The sequence below is a fragment of the Lampetra fluviatilis genome, chromosome 68, assembly GCF_964198595.1.
Source record: "Lampetra fluviatilis chromosome 68, kcLamFluv1.1, whole genome shotgun sequence".
NCBI lineage: Eukaryota > Metazoa > Chordata > Hyperoartia > Petromyzontiformes > Petromyzontidae > Lampetra > Lampetra fluviatilis.
Window position 1 is genome coordinate 6,013,007 of NC_136342.1, and position 21,297 is coordinate 6,034,303.

General features: G+C 49.3%; 1 protein-coding gene across 9 annotated transcripts in view; it reads left to right on the forward strand.

Annotated features, from left to right (window-relative positions):
- LOC144952477 (discoidin domain-containing receptor 2-like) overlaps window positions 1-21,297 on the forward strand; it is a 122,830-nt gene that overhangs the window by 61,971 nt on the left and 39,562 nt on the right. For all 9 annotated transcript variants that reach the window (XM_078882894.1, XM_078882895.1, XM_078882897.1 and 6 more), the window contains 6 exons: window positions 634-862; window positions 7,647-7,794; window positions 8,187-8,295; window positions 9,032-9,212; window positions 12,795-12,950; window positions 13,640-13,748. In XM_078882894.1, coding sequence (XP_078739020.1) covers window positions 634-862; window positions 7,647-7,794; window positions 8,187-8,295; window positions 9,032-9,212; window positions 12,795-12,950; window positions 13,640-13,748 — 932 coding nt within the window. The remainder of the gene's footprint in view (window positions 1-633; window positions 863-7,646; window positions 7,795-8,186; window positions 8,296-9,031; window positions 9,213-12,794; window positions 12,951-13,639; window positions 13,749-21,297) is intronic.

A 21,297-nucleotide genomic window follows, 5' to 3' on the forward strand; every position in this document is an offset into this window, starting at 1 on the left:
GGAGGGAAAAACCGGAGGACTCGGAGAAAAAAACCCACATGACAACCACATGGATAGCGAGACAGACAGGTCGTGGGTTCGGGATTGAACCCACTGTCTCCTGCATGCCAGGTGAGGTAGATAACATATCCTAGCCGCTGCGGCGCCCCCAGCCACAGCAGGAGTATTGCCGAGTCTCAGTGGAGGGCAGAGTGGGGGAGAGGAGCCACACAGCACTGACAGCCCCCTCATCGTCAACAACCCGGAGGAGCGGCGGCTTCTGACCATCCTCGTCTCCCGCTATCTACTTCTCGTCCTCATGTCCCCCTCGCCTCTCTTTTTTTTACGATCAGAGGAAACAAGAAGATGCTCGATGTAGTCGGCACTTGGCTTCGTTCATCATTTCGTTTCAATGCTTTGCTTTATGTGCCCCCTCCCTTTTTTAAATTAAATATTTCACAAAAGCCTCTCTCCCTCATCTCCAACTCGTGTCCCTGTCTTCTCTCTATCTCATGCCCCTCTCATCTCTCTGCCCCCTCACCCTCACACCCCCTTCATCCCCTCCCTCATCCCTCCCTCATCCCTCCCCCCTTATCCTCCCCCTCACCCCCCTCTCCTCTCCCCACCGTGTCTCCGCTGCTGTCTCGGTGCCAGGCTGGAGGGCCATGGTGGTGATGGGGCGTGGTGCCCCGCCGGGCCCCTGCTGCCCGGCTCCGCCGAGTTCCTGCAGGTGACACTGCCCGCGGCCCACGTGGTGGCCCTCGTCGCCACGCAGGGCCGCCACGCTGGCGGCCACGGCAACGAGTTTGCCTCCCACTTCCGCCTGCAGTACAGCCGAGACGGGCAGCGCTGGAGTTTCTGGCACGACCGCCACGGCGAGGAGGTGAGGGACTCCTAAGGAGCCGCTGCCAGAAACTGGCAGCGTCCCCGAGGGCGAACCGCGTGATCGGCGCCCCTCACACCCAAACCCCCAAGGACAAAATCTAGGCTGAGGTGTTTTTGGGTAAATTGGGAAACATTTTGCCTCGATTTTCTGTTTCATGTTTTTTGTGAGCGTATTTTTTTCTGTTTTAAACAGAGGCACCGTTTATTCGGTTTGTCCTTCCACTCCATCTGTCCAACCAATACATTCTCAGAAATGTCGAAAAAAGCATTTGTTGCACACTCGAAATGAAGGACGTGGGCAGGTGCTCCAAATAGAGGGCAGACACATTTATTGTGGTTAATAGCAATCTTGTGAAGAACAGCACCGTCACTCTGTAAAATGCAACAGCACGTGTCACGAACAGCATTCCTTCCGAGTCACCATTAACCATGTGGCTGGTTTACACGTGTGGTTATTCATTAACCCTGCCAGCCACCTACAGGCCCAACTCAGTCATCACATGCTGCTGTACACACATGCATTGATGCACTGCACAGCACATCAGGACTTTCACAGAACCACACTTTACTCCCTTGCTGCACAAGGATATCATTAAAAGAGTGATACATTCCTAATGTGCCACACTCTCTCCCACAGAATGAGAGTCGTCTCGACACTCCACCTTTCTCCTTGCAAACATTTTGCCATGAAAGGAGTTTATGAAATCGTGAACACAATTTCTCTAGGGATCATATCCCTTCCAAGATAGCGCCACTCCAGAAGCTCTCTATTTTGGGGTGAGCTCCAACTCTTTGTGCACGAAGAGATAGGAGCTCAAGCATTGTATTATGCTTTTGGAATTACCAGACAATCTTATATTATTAAACCATGCTTCACATTTTACTGACCAGAAATGGTTAGGATTCTTTTCCCAGTACCTGTCAAGATAAAATCCTTTACAGCTTGTCAATGCCATGTGGAATTTACCTCTTAGGTACTTACTTATCGGCCTACCAACATACTTGAAACCTTTTCCTCACCATTTTTTTTCTCATCTTAGGCAATGACCCCTTCTTAACATATTAAATACAACACTAACAAACCAAAAACATCTTAAACAACTAACAACCATATGACCACAGCTTATATCTTGTCTTGATCACACATGTTGTAGGGCTTCTTCTTTACCGCCAGCTCCGTCGTCAGCAGGAACTTGATAATGGCGTAGTGGCCCATCTTGTTGCGCGTAGGTGTGCTCTTGCCTGGGTACTTGGATTGCAGCTGCAGCCACAGCATGTGAGGCCTGCAGAACGTGGGGAAGGTGTGCACCTTGCGGTGGCGCACCGCGTACACCCTGCGCAGCACCTTCTCCTTGACCTTCTGCGCCTTGGCCCTCACCTCGCCCTTGGGCTGTGCCTCGGCCCCGCGGGCCTTGCTGCCCTCAGGATACCCCTTGCCTTTGACCCCCTCGGGCTTGTTTTGTCCCTCAAATTCCAAGCTGGCTGCTTCATTGACTTTTTCAATCAGCATCTCATCAGTGACAGTGATGTCATCCAGATGGGGCTTTATTTGGAATTTTATAGAGTCACTGAGCAATCCTGTGCCAATCGATCTCAGGAACTTCCTGCGTACCATATCTGGATTGTACTGGTCATCAGCTCCTTTTTCTTTAGATGCGAATAATAGTCTGTCCTTTAATTTGATAGCTTGGAACAGAAAGTTTTGTGCAGTTTCTCTTGGCTCCTGAGCAGAGGTCGCAATCGGGTACCCGATACCCGGCTACCCGTACCCGGCCATCGGTTTGCGACCCTGGTGCGGCCGGGTTCGGGTAGGCCGTGAGTCACTGGTGAGTAACCGTTTGTCACTCATTTCGGGTAGGGTATGGGTACGGGTTGGGTACGGGTACCCGTACCCGGCCGGGTATGGGTACCCGTTTGCGACCCTGGTGTGGCCGGGTACGGGTATCCGTTTGCGACCCTGGTGCGGCCAGGTACGGGTACGGATAAGGAATCAAAACCCGTTTGCGACCTCTGCTTCTGAGAGATGTTCATCAACTTCTGATAGAGATCAGATGTGCTTTCTTCTCTATAGTGTCCCTTCAAAATGGTTTTTAACTTGTACATAGTCAAATCAATTTTTATTTCTAGCATGTCCCTCAAATTTAGACCAGGACTGATTGCTCTGACTACTGCCTCAATGATGTCAGACTCGGCATGTCCCTTACGGGTTCCTGTGTCGATCAGGTGCATCAGATTGGTGTAAGATAACTTGTCTTTTTGCCCTCTTTCACCAATCTGCCCACAGATCCTGAATTCTCTCCGTATTGTGACTTTTGGTACATTTCCTAGTCTGGCCATTCGTATGGGATTCAATGCTGCTGTGGTTTTTGTTCCACCTTCACTTGAGATTTTCTTTTACTCAAGGGTTTTTCTGGATTCTTCTTGTGACTTGTATTTCACCATCCATATCTTCAGAAAGTTTTGATGGTGGCAGTGTTTGACGCGTTTCATTGCTGTCTTTGTCTTTCTGTTGTATTGTTTCAATGAAAGACAGCATGTTTTCAATGTATGCACAGGCCTCGTCATCTTCTTCTTGGTCTTCAACTTCATCAAGTACTCTTTCTGCCATACGAATCAAAGCCCGTCTGCTTTTACCTTCACCAATCTCATCATCATTGAAACACTTCAAATATCTTCATGTTTCCATGAGCTGGGCTTTCTGTAGCTGATTCAAAGCAGTACTGGCCTTGTCCTGCAGCTGTTCCAGTGCGATGATGTAAAGACCGTTGAGATCCTTGCACGAATATCTTTATATATTCTGCCTTTACTATTGCTTGGTCCGTCTCATTGGAAGAGTTGATCCCCGTCAGTGAACTCTGGGAAACTCTCCTACCAGGCTCGCCAACATATGTTGCACACTCGAAATGAAGGACGTGGGCAGGTGCTCCAAATCGAGGGCAGACACATTTATTGTGGTTAATAGCAATCTTGTGAAGAACAGCACCGTCACTCTGTAAAATGCAACAGCACGTGTCACGAACAGCATTCCTTTCGAGTCGCCATTAACCATGTGGCTGGTTTACACGTGCAGTTATTCATTAACCCTGCCAGCTACCTACAGGTCCAACTCAGTCATCACATGCTGCTGTATACACATGCATTGATGCATTGCACAGCACATCAGGACTTTCACAGAACCACACTTTACTCCCTTGCTGCACAAGGATGTAATTAAAAGAGTGATACATTCCTAATGTGCCACACATTATAATTCATATTCCCTCTGTACACCCGCAGGAATTGAAATAATGACATCGTCGTTATTTTATTTCTATTTTGTTCATTTGGATTTTTTCTCGAAGTTAGCTTCCCACTTAACTTGGCGCCCTAGACGACCGCCGAGTTCACCTATATAGACGGGCCGCTCCCTCCCTTCCCACTCCCTCCCTTCCCACTTCCTCCCTTCCCACTCCCTCCCTTCCCACTCCCTCTCTTCCCACTCCCTCCCTCCCCCTCCATCCCCTCTCCCACCCTCCCTCCCTCTCCCTCCCCCTCCCTCCCTCCCTCCCTCCCTCCCTCCCTCCCACCCACCCCTCTCCCTCCCTCCCTCCTCCCCACCTCCTCCTCTCTCCTCCACTCCCCTCCACTCCCCTCCCTCCTCTCCCTCCCTATTCCCAATATCGGTCGCTTTTCTGCACGAGGAGTTTGAGTTTGTGCAACAGTACCAACAATAGGCACTGCATATTCTCAGATTAACACGACCAATTGTAATTCACATGACTACATTACACCCCCTCTGGTCTTCACACCTGATAGGCCTCACAGTGGTACGACATCACCTCTACTCCCTCTATTTAAGACTGAGAACGACTGTCGCCTGACGAAGCTGGTTGCTGTAATCACCACCAAAACTTCACGGTATTCAAATTGTAAAATAATGATCACAATTCCATCTATATAGCGCTGTACATGACATAGCAGCAGCTGATATGCATACAAATAATCATATTATAAATACATTTTAAAAAATAATTTACGAAATTAACGGAACGATTAATAAGCGGATGCGTATAAATTGGCTTTGAAATGCATTTTTAAAATAAATAAATAGACCGGAGCCTCGAACTGGGAGTGCAGAAAGAAGATCTGCATCTCCAGATCTTAGGGACCTTACGGGGACGTATGGGTGTAAGCATGTCAATGATGTAGGTATGATTTTTAAATGGATTCTATGTGAAACTGGAAGCCAGTGCAGGGAGGCCAACATGGGCATAATATGATGTGAAGAAGGTGTTCTGGTTAATACCTCAGCAGCCGCATTCTCAACACGCTGCAAATTGATCAGCATCTTCTTAGCCATGCCAGGGAGTAAGACACTGCAATAGTTTATGGGCGATGACATGAAGCCTTTGAGCAGCTTCCCTGCATCTGAGGCAGAGAGAAGGGATCGGACATGGGAGATATTCCAAAGATGGAAAAATGAAGTCTTTGTAATCTTTTTTATGAGCCTTGAAGGACAATGTGGGATCTCAGATGACTCCTACATTTGTGACTTCCTGTCCAAAACTGGTGATATGACCGTCAATTATAATGTTGAAGGATACAGCTTTGTGAAGTTGGTGGGGTGACCCAATAAACATCACCTCCGTTTTAACACTGTTCAATTGAAGGAAGTTTTATTGCAACCAACTTTTGATGGAAGCCAGTGCGGAAGTGAGCCTGGAGGCAGATGCATGGATATGCAAGTACATTTAAGTGTCGTCTGCATAGCAATGAAACTTTAGGCCGAGATTTCGGAGCATATAAGAAATCCCATGACGAAGAGGCAGTGCGGCCTCGCAAACCAGCAACAATCCCACTGAATATCCACGTGTGAGGCTGGTTGCACGGTCCCACAAGGTGGGGGGGGGGGGGGCGCTGCGGGAACTGTGCGGGCCAGGCCAGCGATGAACACCAGTGAGCGGGCCAGAATGGCAGGCGATGGTGGGGCAGGCCGCAGGTCGCCCTGTCACGGGAAGCGGCCAGCGCGGCACCACCACAGACCCAAGGAGGGATGGCACATGGGCCGGTGGCGTCAGGTCGTAGACGGCAGTGATGCTATTCTAATCGTCCCAGCACGACAGAGAGGTGAGGCCCCACACAGGGGTGCAAAAGGGCCAACAGCCACGCCCGGGGCTGAGCAGGCAGGCCGGGCTCAGGTGATAATGTCGGATGGTGAGGCAGCATGCCGGCCAGCACTGGGTTGCGGACGTTACCCAAGACCAGCAGACGACGGAGGGGCCACAGCCCGACAGCTGGCGGTGGAGTGCTACAGTAGCACCACCTCGTGAACAAGGCGGCCAGCGATGCATCATGACCGCACCACGGGTAGCCAATGCCAGAGGATGTTTAGGCGACAATGCCGTGCTTCACACAGGGTCGCACTGGCCGATTCTGGAGACACCTCAGTGGCAGCGTTATTTTTACGCAAAAAAATGCAGGCCCACAGTAGCGGTAGCTGTTATAGCGGCACATTTATTGTGGCAATGGGAGAAGGCAAGGTGATGACAGTGGCAGTCAGTGGTGGTGGTATCTGTGTGTACGGGCTTGTGATTGTGTAAATATACATGGGCAAGTATCACTTCATGTTTGTTTTTGTTGTGAGTAAAGGTCTGTTATGTCTATGTGATGGTGTATGTAGGTCGACACAGCCTCAAATGAGTACCTGGTGCGGCGTATAGTAAACATCGCTACTAGGGAGAGGTGCTGGCCATCCGCCCCCTCGTGTGCCGTGCCGGCCTTCATATGTGCTCGCTAACAGCACTTGGCCCAACAGTCTGTTACGGCAATACGGGGGATCTTTGTCTTGTATATCTTGTGTAAATGTTTTTGTATATAGGAATGCGGGATATAATGCGTATATCATAACAATATAAGAATATGTGTATACTGTATGAGTAATTATGAGTGTATGCATGTGTATGTGAATTCAATGTGTGTGTATGTGTGTCAGTATTTATGTGCGTATATATGAACATATATAAAAATGCAGTGGGTTTACTCTCCAACATAGAACCGGTTAGTGCTGAAGTGGGAACCAATTGGCATGTTTTGTTTACGTGATTAACATCACTAATAGGCTGTGTCGGGTATTGGCGGTGGGTTCAACGACACATTCATATTTACAAGATCGAACCCAACCAAAAACACCTTTCTTACGTGCTCTCTCTTGCTCCGTCCCCCCGTTATTCGAGGGCTTCCTTCAGGTTATCTGATGTTCTCCCATGGCGAAAACGAACACAAGGCGACTGCTGTTAGCCAAAAGTGTTTCGACATTGAAACGTCTTGGGGATCACGCGGGAGTGGCAATGTCGCTCCCTCCGGAAAATACCTGGTAGGACCCTCCTGAGAACGAGTCTTAAGACTCATGGAGGTTTTTCTTGGGTAAACAAGCGAAAACGAAAATCCATTTCTTTTTTATTTGATTGGGGTAAGGCCCTATTGAGCTGTGTAGCTCTTTTTTATAAGCGACCTCGCAGTCACAAACTATAGCAGCTCAACGAAGAGGAGGATGATCATCGTCACGCGGAGATGTAGAGCAGCAGCCAAATTCTCTGAACGTGTGACGCTGTTCATTCTAAATTCTGGACGGAAAAAATCGTGGAACCTGGACAAAAATCCGAAGCGACCACGGGGAGAGAGAGATAGAGACGCAGGCTACAAATATACAGCAGCAGGGGTCGTCACAGTCCGGGATCGAACCTACGTGGTCCTGCGTACCAGGCGAGGTAGTTAACATCTCATCGCTACCCCCCACCCCCCAGGTGCTGCAGGGCAACGTGGACACGAGTGGGGTGGTGGTGCGCGACCTCACGCCGCCGCTCATCGCTCGCCACCTGCGCTTCGTGCCGCTTGCGGACCGCTCCATGAGTGTGTGCATGCGCGTGGAGGCGTTCGGCTGCACCTGGGACGGTGGGTAACAACCCCCCCACCCCCCCCGACTTTCTCTCTCCCTCTTCTACTGTCCCTATTCACCATTCACTGCCACCTCCCTCCCCATTCACTTCCGCCCCCTCACTATTCACTGTCGCTCCCTCACCATTCAGTGCCGCCCCCCTCTCCCCATTTACTTCCGCCCCCCTCACTATTCACTGTCGCTCCCTCACCATTCACTGCCGTCCCCCTCTCCCCATTCACTTCCGCCCCCCTCACTATTCACTGTCGCTCCCTCACCATTCACTGCCGCGCCCTCTCCCCATTCACTTCCGCCCCCCTCACTATTCACTGTCGCTCCCTCTCACCATTCACTGCCGCCCCCTCTCTCTATTCACTGCCGCCCCCTCTCCTCAATTGCCCCTCCACAGAGGGGCTGACCTCCTACTCACTGCCCCGGGGTCATATGATGAGCCGGGGGGCAGGGATTCCACCCCTGGCACTGGAGGACGACTCGTACGACGGCTACTCCACCAGGAGGTGGGTGGGTGCCACCACCGTGCCAACACTACCGTGCCACCACCGTGCAACCGCCACCCCACCAGCGTGCAACCACCGCCCCACCACCGTGCAACCACCGCCCCACCAACGTGCAACCACCGCCCCACCAACGTGCAACCACTGCCCCACCGTGCAACCACCACCCCACCAGCGTGCAACCACCGCCCCACCAACGTGCAACCACCGCCCCACTACCGTGCAACCACCGCCCGAACACCACACAACCACCACGCCACCACCATGCAACCACCACCCCACCAACGTGCAACCACCACCACACCACCACCCCACCACCACACCACCACACCACCACCCCACCACCACACCACCACCATGCCACTGCCATGCCACCACTGCGCCACCGTCTCAATTTGCTATGAGATGTTAACTACCTCGCCTGCTATACAGGAGTGTGTGGGTTCAAATCCGACCCTGACGATGCCTGCTGCTGTGTATTTGGAGTTTGCGTGTCTCTGTTCGTGTTCGTGTGGATTTGTTCTCTGGGTTCTCTAGTTTTCCCTCCACAGTCAAAATGGACATCACGCATTTAGAGTTATTTGGCTACTGCTGTACATTTCCACGTGATGATGATATCATTTGTGATAGCCAGGGTCGCTTCTGAAACACCGAGCCTGGGCCTGGTAAAATTTAAATGAATATTTCAAAACAGTTCAGTTGAGGAATGAGGCATGCCCACACTCGTCGCTCGCCCCAGCTACGTGTCGGGAGGGCTGGGTCAGCTGACGGACGGGATGTGGGGTGGCGACGACCTGGCCCTGACCTCCGACCCCCTGGTGGCCCCCGGCTACGACTACGTTGGCTGGAACAGCTCGACACTCTCCTACGTGGAGACGGAGTTCATCTTCGACCGCTCACGCAACTTCTCCCTCATGCAGGTGGGGGCGGCATCGGTGGTGTCTGTGTGTATGTGTGTGGGGAGCCGTGGCGTAGCGGTTAGCGCGCTGCGCTACAAACCCAGCGACGCGAGTTCGATTCCTGCTCACGGCCAACACCAGTGATGATTATCTGAACCGGTCATGGGCCTCCCCTAACATGGCCAATGGGGAGACAAAGGCGATCGGGCGTGGTGCTGACCACCCACCCCCTCGTGTGCCGTGACGGCCCTTCATAGGTGCTGCCGGCTAACAGCATTTCCCTTAACAGGGGATCTTTGTTTTGTCTGTGCGTGTGACGGTTTGTGTCTCTGTGTGTATGCCTGTGCGTGTGTCTGTGAGTACCTGATGCGATGTGTAAACATCGCCACTAGGGAGACAAAGGCGGCCGGGGGTTGTGTTGGCCACCCACCCCTCGTGTGCCGTGCCGGCCTTCATAGGTGCTCGCTAACAGCACTTGCCTCAACAGTCTGCTAAGGCTATACGGGGGATCCTTGTCTGTGTGTGTCTGCGTGGGGTAGTGTAGTGGTTAGCGCGCCACAAAGGAACCCGGCGACCAGTGACGGTCCTGGGCCTCCCCTAGGTCGACTCGGTCTTAAATAAATACCTGGTGCGGTGTGTAGTAAAAACATCGCCACGGGGAGACAAAGGCGGCCGGACGTGGTGCTGGCCACCCACCCCCCTCGTGTGCAATGCCGGTCTTCATAGGTGCTCCTCGCTAACAGGACTTGCCCCAACAGTCTGTTAAAGGCTACACGAGGGATCTTTGTTTGGTGATGGTGGTGGTGATGATAACAGAGGGAGACTGAAACAGTGGTGGTGGTGATGACAGCGAGACAGAGTGATGGTAGAAATGGTGGCGGCGGTGGTAGTGATGATGATGGTGGTGATGGCGGCGGTGGTAGTAATGATGGTGGTGATGGCGGCGGTAATGATGGTGGTGATGGCGGCGGTAGTGATGATGGTGGTGATGGAGGCGGTAGTGATGATGGTGTTGATGGCAGCGGTAGTGGTGGTGTTGATGGCAGCGGTAGTGATGGTAGTGATGGCGGCAGTATTGATGATGGTGTTGATGGCGGCGGTAGTGATGGTAGTGATGGCGGTAGTGATGATGGTGATGGCGGCGGTAGTGATGGTGGTGATAGTGGTAGTAGTGATGGTGGTGATGGCGGCGGTAGTGATGGTGGTAGTGATGGTGCCGATGGTGGCAGTCGTGATGATGGTGGTGATGGCGGCGGTAGTGATGGTGGTGATGGTGGCGGTAGTGATGGTGGTAGTGATGGTAGTGATGGCGGTGGTAGTGATGGTGTCCATGGCGGTGGTAGTGATGGTGGTGATGGCGGCGGTAGTGATGATGGTGGTGATGGCGGCGGTAGTGATGGTGATGGTGGCGGTAGTGATGGTAGTGATGGCGGCGGTAGTGATGGCGGCGGTAGTGATGGTGATGGTGGCGGTAGTGATGGTGGTGATGGCGGCGGTAGTGATGATGGTGGTGATGGCGGCGGTAGTGATGGTGGTGATGGTGGCGGTAGTGATGGTAGTGATGGCGGCGGTAGTAATGGTAGTGATGGCGGCGGTAGTGATGCTGTTCATGGCGGTGGTAGTGATGGTGGTGATGGCGGCGGTAGTGATGATGGTGGTGATGGCGGCGGTAGTGATGATGAGGGTGATGGCGGCGGTAGTGATGGTGGTGGTGATGGCAGCGGTAGCGATGGTAGTGATGGCGGTGGTAGCGATGGTGATGGTGGCGGTAGTGATGATGGTGCTGATGGCGGCGGTAGTGATGATGGTGCTGATGGCGGCGGTGGTGATGGTGGCGGTAATGATGGTGGTGATGGAGGCGGTAGTGATGGTGGTGATGATGGCGGTGGTGATGATGATGGTGGTGATGGCGGTCCCTGGCCTCCCCTTGGCAAACTCAGCCTCGAATTAATACCTGGTGCGGTGTGAAAAACAATAGCATGGGGAAGGCAATGTCGGCCTTAATAGGTGCTCGCTAACAGCACTTACTCCAACAGTCTGTTTAGGGCTACACGGGGAGAAGTCTTTGATGGTGGGAGTGATGGTGATCTTGGTTGATGACTCCTTCTTTCATTTGTGGTGGCCAAGTCGCTTTTGAAAAATAAGTAATATTTAAAAATACTTTTGTAAAAACACGCTTTAATGAAATGTACCGTACGAGTAATGGCAGAACTCCACAACTCCAGGAAGTGGCCCTGAAGCTTGCCATAACGTAAGGGGCCGTGGTGATTTACAGCCAACGTCAGTTGAGCGTGGACAATTAGACCCAAGCCGAAACATAACATATACAAAAGAATGTTTTAAAAAAAATTTTTTATGATAGAATATAGTATTGTCATCAGTAAGACATAAGTATACCAAGTTTGCAGTCGATACCACATTGGGAAGTGGGTTAAAATTTAGTTACAAGATTTGAGGATATGACAACAACAATAACAGACAGAGTGAGTTAAATAAAAGCATGTAAAATAAGTGACTACCTCAGTGGGCTTAGCCCGGCAGGATGGGGGATGGTTTAGTGTTGTAGTTGCATGTTTGTTTGATTCGTTTACCTTGTACTTTTCACTCCGATCGTGTTGTTGTAACGTTCTGACCCCGTTATTGTCGTCATCACTGTCATCATCACTGTCATCATCATCGTCATTGTCATTGTCGTCATCGTCGTCATCGTCGTCGTCATCGTCGTCGTCATCATTGTCATCATCGTCATCATCATTGCCATCATCACTGTCATCATCGTCATCATCATTGTCATCATCATCGTCATTGTCATCATCATCATCGTCGTCATTGTCATCATCATCATCGTCATCATCGTCGTCGTTGTCATCATCGTCATCGTCATCATCGTCATTGTCGTCATCATCATCATCATCATTGTCGTCATCGTCGTCATCGTCGTCATCATTGTCGTCATTCTCATTGTCGTCATCGTCGTCATCATCGTCGTCGTCATCATTGTCATCATCGTCATCATCATTGTCATCATCACTGTCATCATCGTCATCATCATTGTCATCATCATCGTCGTTGTCATCATCATCATCGTCGTCATTGTCATCATCATCATCGTCATCATCGTCGTCGTTGTCATCGTCATCATCGTCATCATCATCATTGTCGTCGTCATCGTCATCATCGTCGTCATCGTCATTGTCATCGTCATCATCGTCATTGTCGTCATCATCATCATCATTGTCGTCATCGTCGTCATCGTCGTCATCGTCGTCGTCATTGTCGTCATTGTCATCATCGTCATTGTCATCATCATCATCATTGTCGTTGTCATCATCGTCGTCATAATCATCATCATTGTCATTGTCATCGTCATCATCGTCATCATCGTCATTGTCGTCGTCATCATCGTTGTCATAATCATCATTGTCGTCATCGTCGTCATCGTCGTCATCGTCGTCATCGTCGTCATCGTCATCGTCATCATCGTCATCGTCATTGTCGTCATCGTCATTATCATCGTCATCATCATCATTGTCATCATCATATTCGTCATCATCGCCGTCGTCATGATCATCATCGTTGTCGCCCTCGTTACCTGAGAGCCAGGTTCACTGCAGCAACCAGTTTGACCACGGGGTGAGAGAATTCCGTGAGGCTCGCTGCTCCTTCCGTCCGAGCGTGAGCTCCGAGTGGGAGGACGACCCCGTGACCTACGCCGCTAGCAGCTGGGGACCCCGGGCTGGCACCCGGCCAGACCCCAAGGCAAGAGAATGTTAACTACCTCACCTGGGATGCAGGAGGTCGTGGGTCCAATGCTGACCCGCACAATGCCTGCTGTATTTTTGGAGTTGGCCTGTCTCTCACTCTCATTCATTTACTGCTACCCTCTTTCATTCACTGCCCCGCCCCCTACCGATATTGCCACCCACTCTCATTCTTGCATTGCTGCCTCCATTCATTCACTACTGCCCCTTGTCACTTTCACTCCCCTCCCTTCATTCATTCACTGCCGCCCCCCATCTTTCATTCATTCACTGCCACCCCCTATCACTGCCTCTTCCCTCCTTCATTCATTGCTGCCCCATATCACTGCCACCCTTGTTCATTCATTCACTGCCGCTCCCCTCTTGTTCATTCACTGCTCGATTTTTCCGACACGAATCTCAAAGGGGGTTGAGGCAGCCGAGCGTGGTAACATGCGATGCTCATACTTCCTGGATCTTGCCCTAAAGACGCTTATAGGTGTCCCGGGTAAACAAACGTAATAGCAGTGATAATAATAACAACAACGGTGTTTCGATTGGTTAGTTTGTTGTCCTTCCTCGCGGCACCTTCAATTATCACGGCTGGTTACGTATGGTGTGAAAGAAGTTCAACATATATACACATGTACAATGTACGTACAACATACATAGATGGCTGCATGTCATTGTCTCTCCCTGTCTGTCCAGGCTCGCTTCGTGCCTGTGCCACTGCTCGGCCGAACAGGCATTGCCATCAAATGCCGCTTCTACTTTGCCGACACATGGCTTCTCATCAGCGAAGTTAGCTTCCAGTTCCGTAAGTTAACTTCTCCTCCTCTGCCTCTCTCCATCCATTAACCCCGACCTACGCTAGGCTTGCCAACTGTACAGGTTAACCTAGAACCGTAGCTGGCATCCCTGGGAAATCTGTCAGCCTACCTGAGAGTGACTGTTTGAGTGAGTGTGCGAGTGACTGGGTGGGTGAGTGAGTGAATGGGTGAGTGACTGAGGGGGTGAGTGACCGGGTGAGTGTATGGGTGTGTGGGTGACTGGGTGAGACAAGTAAATACAATTGAGGTGAGTGGTTCCATGAGTGGTTGAGTCGGTGAGTGACTGGATTTGTCGAATGAATGGGTGAGTGACTGGGTGGGTAAATTAGCAGATATATAAGTGAGTGATTGGGTTGATGAGTGAGTAGGTGAGTAACTGGGTGAGTGGGTGAGTAACTGGGTGGGTGGATGGGTTGGTGAGTGGGTGATTGGCCATTTCGCATTTTTAGCCACCACAGTGGTCAAATGGGGGCTCTGGATGGGTGCGAGGGGCTTGTAACCCCTCCACCTTCAGTTAATTACCACAAAACTGTGACTGAAAAATGTAATTAATAAGCTTGTGTCGGAGGCCCCGGGGGGACAGGCATCTATGACATCTCCTGGCCAAACCCCATTTGGCGGAGCCAGGAGACTGAATTGGGGCTCCTCCAGAAACAACAAAAAAACACTACGTGTGGCCACGTGGAATGTTCGAATGCTCACTGCGGAGGACAGGCTGCCACTCCTCTGTCGAGAGCTGGACCAGTACCGCCTGGATCTCTGTGGTACTCAGGAGGTCTGGTGGACAGGCTCTGGCTCCTGCCACCATGAGGGATGGACAGTCCTCTACTCGGGGCAGGAGACTGCCAAACAACAGGGAGTAGCTCTTCTTCTGAACCAAATAATGAAGGGGGCGTGGGAGCATGGCGGTGAGGTGTGGGAAGCTGTAAGCCACAGGCTACTTTGGGCTCGCCTTCCCATTAACCAGAGGCAAGGAGTGGTGGTCGTGGTCACTTATGCATACATCGAAGACGAACATCCGTGGAGGGATGCAGGCAAGGCCGATGAGTCAGATGCCTTCTATGACCTCCTGTCACAGGTGCTAGCTAAAGTGGTCCCTCGGGATAGAGGCATCTTGTTGGGTGACTTCAATGCCCGAGTTGGTCATGATGCTGGCACCTGGTCTGGAGTGATTGGAAGGCATGGGCCAGATCAGCTCAACAACAATGGCAGATGTTTGTGCAGCCTATGGGCTTCTAATTACCAACATGCTGTTCCGGCATTGGCGCATCCACACAACATCATGGATGCATGCCTAGTCTAAGCAAGAACATCTGCTGAACTATATAGTGATGGAACAGTGGATGCGGGCCCATGTCCTTAACACCAAGACTTACCGTGGAGCTGAACTGCCCAATGACAATCGAATTGTCATCTGTAACATGCGCCTGCCATTATTCCACTCTGGTGGTGGATGCACATCCAGGACCCCATTCAAACACATAGTGGCATGGTCTCAGCTAGCTGATGAAAGTTGCAAGCGAGAATTTCATCATCGCTTACTGCTGGGGTTGGCATCGTTCCCCACTCCTCCTGATTTCGAGGGGAAATGGGAGAGTTTTAGGACTGTGGCTCATGCAGCTGCAATGGCTGTTTTGGCTACATGGTCCGGACCTCCCCAGAGACCCTAGCTGACAGAGGAGGTGTTCAGGCTGGCTGAGAAAAAGCGACAGGCCCACTCTCATCAGCTACAGCATCCCATGTTGGAGAATGAGGAGGCTTGCTGCAGCCTTCACTTGGAGGTTCGGAGAGCCATGAGGCACTGCAAGGATGGGTGGTGGTCGCGGGTTGCTGAGGAGATTGAGTCTGCCTCAATGGCCCGCGATCAGAAATTGCTCTTTAATTCCATCAAAAAAGTAACCTGCAGCACCATACCTATTACCATCATTAGGGGAAAGAACGGAGATCCAATCTCTGACCTCCAGGAACAGGTTTGCAGATGTTCTGAGCATTTTTGTGAGGTCCTGGGGGAGGGAAAATCCCTCAGTCAGGAAAAAAACGTGCGACAAAGTGGAGATGACCCTGCCGAGGCTGCCGTGCCTCAAATATTGGAAGAAGTCACCCCCTGTGAGTGGCTGGATGAAGTGCCATCTTTTGAGGAAGTGCTGAAAGCAATCCGGAGTCTGAGACCAGGAAAGGCATCGGGCAGAGATGATCTCCTCAGCGAAATGCTGAGGGAAGGTGGCGTTTGTGCACAGACAGCCCTACATGACATCATAACAACAGTCTACACCACTCGATGGGTTCCACAGGATTGGAAGTACCGCACAGACTGTAACAACTACAGTGACATCTCACTTATCAGTGTGCCGGGAAAGGTCCTGGCAAGGATTATTCAACATGGCCTTGCTAGGCACGGTGAGGAGAGGATTGCGGAGCTCCAATGCGGTTTCAGGAAAGGGCGGTACTGCACAGATGCCATATTTTCTGTCTGTCTGCTACAGCACAGGTGTAGGGAATTCCAACAAGACCTACATCTTTGCTTTATTGAGCTGGTCAAGGCCTATGATTCCATCAGTAGGATTGGGCTCTGGGTTCTTCGTGCTTTCAGAGTCCCTGACCCTCTGCTCACGATCATTAAGGACCTTCATGATGGTGAGCGGGTCTGGGTAAAACTACGTTGGCTGGGAGTTGGAGCCATTCCTTGTACACCTTGGAGTGCGACAGGGATGTCCTTTGGCTCCCACATTATTTAACATCTATTTCGACTACATAGTTCATGAAGCCTTCAATAGGTGTACCGGAGGAATTTCCATCTGGTACAGATACAATGGGAGGCTGATCGATGCCCAGATGCGGTCAAGGGATGGCTCCCTATTGCTCAACCATGTTACGTATGCCGATGATCTGGTAATTGCTGTTCACTCAGAGGAGGAGTTGGAGGCGCTGCTGCTGAACCTGGAGCTTGCCACTAATAAGTGGGGCCTTACCATCAGCCCCACCAAAACTAAGCACCTGCCTGGTTATTTTGTACCATCGGACACTCCACTTCCACAACTCCCAATTGGTGATGGAGTAGTTGAGGAGAGAGTGGAGATTCATCTTCTTGATTCTTTCGGTAAAGTCACGTAGAAGGGAAGTAATAAAATAATAAAAATAAAACATCATAAAATAATTCTCACGACGTTTCGGCCACAACACAAGCAGCCGTCCTCAGGTGGAGAACAGGTCCGTCAAGTAGACAGAGTCTGAATGGCACGCTCCATGCTTGGAGCGACTATTTATGCTGGGATGGAGGAGCGAAGAGCGTCTTGACAAAATAATTTGCATATCAAGAGTAATTTAGCATATTTATGGGAAATGCAGATATGCGATTAGCACTACTTGTGAAATGCATAGGATGTTTGGCGAGGGGTTTAAAGTCATTATGCCCATGCATTATGCATGGATTAGCAGAATCAAAGGGAGGGAGTAAGGTCAGAATTAATAAAGGGAAGGAATGTTAATAATATGGTGTCGCAGCAACTAATTTGCTTATTGACTATACCTTGTCATATTACACTCTGTTTTATTCTACCCACTCAACTGTATAGCACACTGCTATATATTCACTATAAAATTACGATACTATATATTACCTTATACATTGTATTAAACATTACACTTTAATACTATTTATTATTATATAATATGTCATACACTATACCATAAACCGTCGCGTGAAAGGTACTAAGAGGAAGCAACGAAATATGTCAATGGGAGAATGGTGGTAGGAAGCTTGCAGCGGAGCAAAGAATCCATTCCCTGCGGAGTGCATATCAAGAGGAATTTAGCATATTTATGGGAAATGCAGATATGCGATTAGGAGGATTGGCGAGGGGTTTAAAGTCATTATGCCCATGCATTATGCAGGATTAGCAGTATCAAAGGGAGGGAGTAAGGTTAGAATTAATAAAGGGAAAGAATGTTAATAATATGGCACCGCAGCAACTAATATGTTTTTAGACTATACATTGTAATATTACACTATGTATTATTCTACCCACCCAACTGTATACCACACTGCTGTATTTTCACCATACAATTACAATACTTTAATACTATTTATTATTATACAATATGTTATACGCTATACCACTGACCGTCGCGTGAAAGGCACCAAGAGGAAGCAACGAAATATGTCAATGGGAGTGGTGGCAGGAAGCCCGCAGCGGAGCAAAGAACCCACTCCCCGCGGAGAATACAGGATATATAGTCAATGTCAGCAAGTGGAACGCGGTCCGATAGTCACCGTAAACGTGGACACAATCAGTTATGATCCGAAATGGTTTATTACGTCCTTCCAATGATTGCTAAGCCGGAATCCATCTTCTCGGTTGAAATTGTCTCTGTGTTTGTATATGTGGATCGCCTCCTGAACGAATCTCTCATGGTAGCCAGATGGCTTGCAGAGAACCTCTGTCTTGGAGAAGTCAATATCATGTGAACCCACTGAATTGTAACAGTAATCTGCCACGGCTGAGGTGTTTGTCCTACCGTGTTTCAAGTCTGCTTTATGTTCACGGATGCGGTCCTAGACATGTCGTTTGGTTTCTCCAATGTAACTGCTACCACAAAGGCAACTTAGTTTGTAGACGCCAGGGTACTGTATGTCTGGAACCACATCTTTTACAGACGGGACCAGATCACGGATTTTATGTACTGTGTTGAATCGGACCTGGATCTTGTGTTTAATCAGGATTTTGGAGATCTTTTTTGTGACCCCAGCAATTAAAGGTAAGGTGATGGTCTTGAGAGGCTCCTCAACAGGATCCTTCTTGATGGCTGGAGTGATGGCTTTGCGGATTGTGTAGTCGGAGTAACCATTAGCCTTAAGAGCTTGGCGTACGTGTTTTAGTTCACTGGCAATGTGTTCCTGGTCGGAAATGCATTGGGCTCTATGGTATAGAGTCTTGATGAGGGAATTCTTCTGGGATGGATGGTGGTGGGAATCCGGTTTTAGATAAGCATCCGTGAAGTATGTATTGGTTAAGCAGTGTCCCCCCTGGTGAGACACTGCTTAACCAATACATACTTCACCTGGATTGGAACTTTCTACAAGCAAACTGAGGGCACCCCAATGGGCTCCCCCTTATCTCCAGTTGTAGCCAACGTCTTCATGGAGAAATTTGAGACTGACGCCATCCAGTCTGCCAATCTACGCCCGACCTTATGGAAGAGGTACGTAGATGACATTTTTGTCATCTGGCCACATGGCCGGCCTGCTCTAGACCAATTTCTCGATCACATCAATTCCATACACCCAGCCATCAGATTCACCATGGAAGTCGAAAAAGATGGCAAGCTACCCTTTTTGGATGTCCTAATTAAAAGGAGACCTGATGGTTCAATGAGCTATTCTGTCTACAGGAAAGCCACCCATACGGATGCTTACCTAAAACCGGATTCCCACCACCATCCATCCCAGAAGAATTCCCTCATCAAGACTCTATACCATAGAGCCCAATGCTTTTCCGACCAGGAACACATTGCCAGTGAACTCAAACACGTACACCAAGCTCTTAAGGCTAATGGTTACTCCGACTACACAATCCGCAAAGCCATCACTCCAACCATCAAGAAGGATCCTGTTGAGGAGCCTCTCAAGACCATCACCTTACCCTACATTGCTGGGGTCACAAAAAATATCTCCAAAATCCTGATTAAACACAAGATCCAGGTCCGATTCAACACAGTACATAAAATCCGTGATCTGGTCCCATCTGTAAAAGATGTGGTTCCAGACATACAGTACCCTGGCGTCTACAAACTAAGTTGCCTCTGTGGTAGCAGTTACATTGGAGAAACCAAACGACGACATGTCTCGGACCGCATCCGTGAACATAAAGCAGACTTGAAACACGGTAGGACAAACACCTCAGCCGTGGCAGATCACTGTTACAATTCAGTGGGTTCACATGATATTGACTTCTCCAAGACAGAGGTTCTCTGCAAGCCATCTGGCTACCATGAGAGATTCGTTCATGAGGCGATCCACATATACAAACACAGAGACAATTTCAACCGAGAAGATGGATTCTGCCTTAGCAATCATTGGAAGGACGTAATAAACCATTCCGGATCATAACTGATTGTGCCCACGTTTGCGGTGACTTTCGGACCGCGTTCCACTCGCTGACATTGACTATATATCCTGCATTCTCCGCGGGGAGTGGGTTCTTTGCTCCGCTGCGGGCTTCCTGCCACCACTCCCATTGACATATTTCGTTGCTTCCTCTTGGTGCCTTTCCCGCGACGGTCAGTGGTATAGTGTATAGCATATTGTATAATAATAAATAGTATTAAAGTGTAATGTTTAATACAATGTATAAGGTAATATATAGTATCATAATTGAATGGTGAATATACAGCAGTGTGGTATACAGTTGGGTGGGTAGAATAATACATAGTGTAATATTACAATGTATAGTCTAAAAACATATTAGTTGCTGCGGCGCCATATTATTAACATTCTTTCCCTTTATTAATTTTAACCATACTCCCTCCCTTTGATACTGCTAATCCTGCATAATGCATGGGCATAATGACTTTAAACCCCTCGCCAATCCTCCTAATCGCATATCTGCATTTCCCATAAACATGCTAAATTCCTCTTGATATGCACTCCGCAGGGAATGGATTCTTTGCTCCGCTGCAAGCTTCCTACCACCATTCTCCCATTGACATATTTCGTTGCTTCCTCCTAGTACCTTTCACGCGACGGTTTATGGTATAGTGTATAACATATTATATAATAATAAATAGTATTAAAGTGTAATGTTTAATACAATGCATAAGGTAATATATAGTATCGTAATTTTATAGTGAATATATAGCAGTGTGCTATACAGTTGAGTGGGTAGAATAAAACATAGTGTAATATGACAAGGTATAGTCAATAAGCATATTAGTTGCTGCGACACCATATTATTAACATTCCTTCCCTTTATTAATTCTGACCTTACTCCCTCCCTTTGATTCTGCTAATCCTGCATAATGCATGGGCATAATGACTTTAAACCCCTCGCCAAACCTCCTACGCATTTCACAAGTAGTGCTAATCGCATATCTGCATTTCCCATAAATATGCTATATTCCTCTTGATATGCAAATTATTTTGTCAAGACGCTCGTCGCTCCTCCATCCCAGCATAAATAGTCGCTCCAAGCCTGGAGCGTGCCATTCAGACTCTGTCTACTTGACGGACATGTTCTCCACCTGAGGACGGCTGCTTGCGTTGTGGCCGAAACGTCGTGATAATTATTTTATTATGTTTTATTTTTATTATTTTATTTCTTCCCTTCTACGTGACTTTACCGAAAGAACCAAGAAGATGAATCCCTGCAGTCACGAAAGCTTTAAATCGAAATTTGAGAGAGTGGAGAGTTTCCCATACCTGGGCAGTTTGCTCATGACTGGCTCCAGTTTGACAGCAGAGGTCTCATATTCTTAGGTTTTTCCGGTAAAGTCACGTAGGTAAAAAATTAATAAAAGTAAAATAAAATAAAAATCACGACG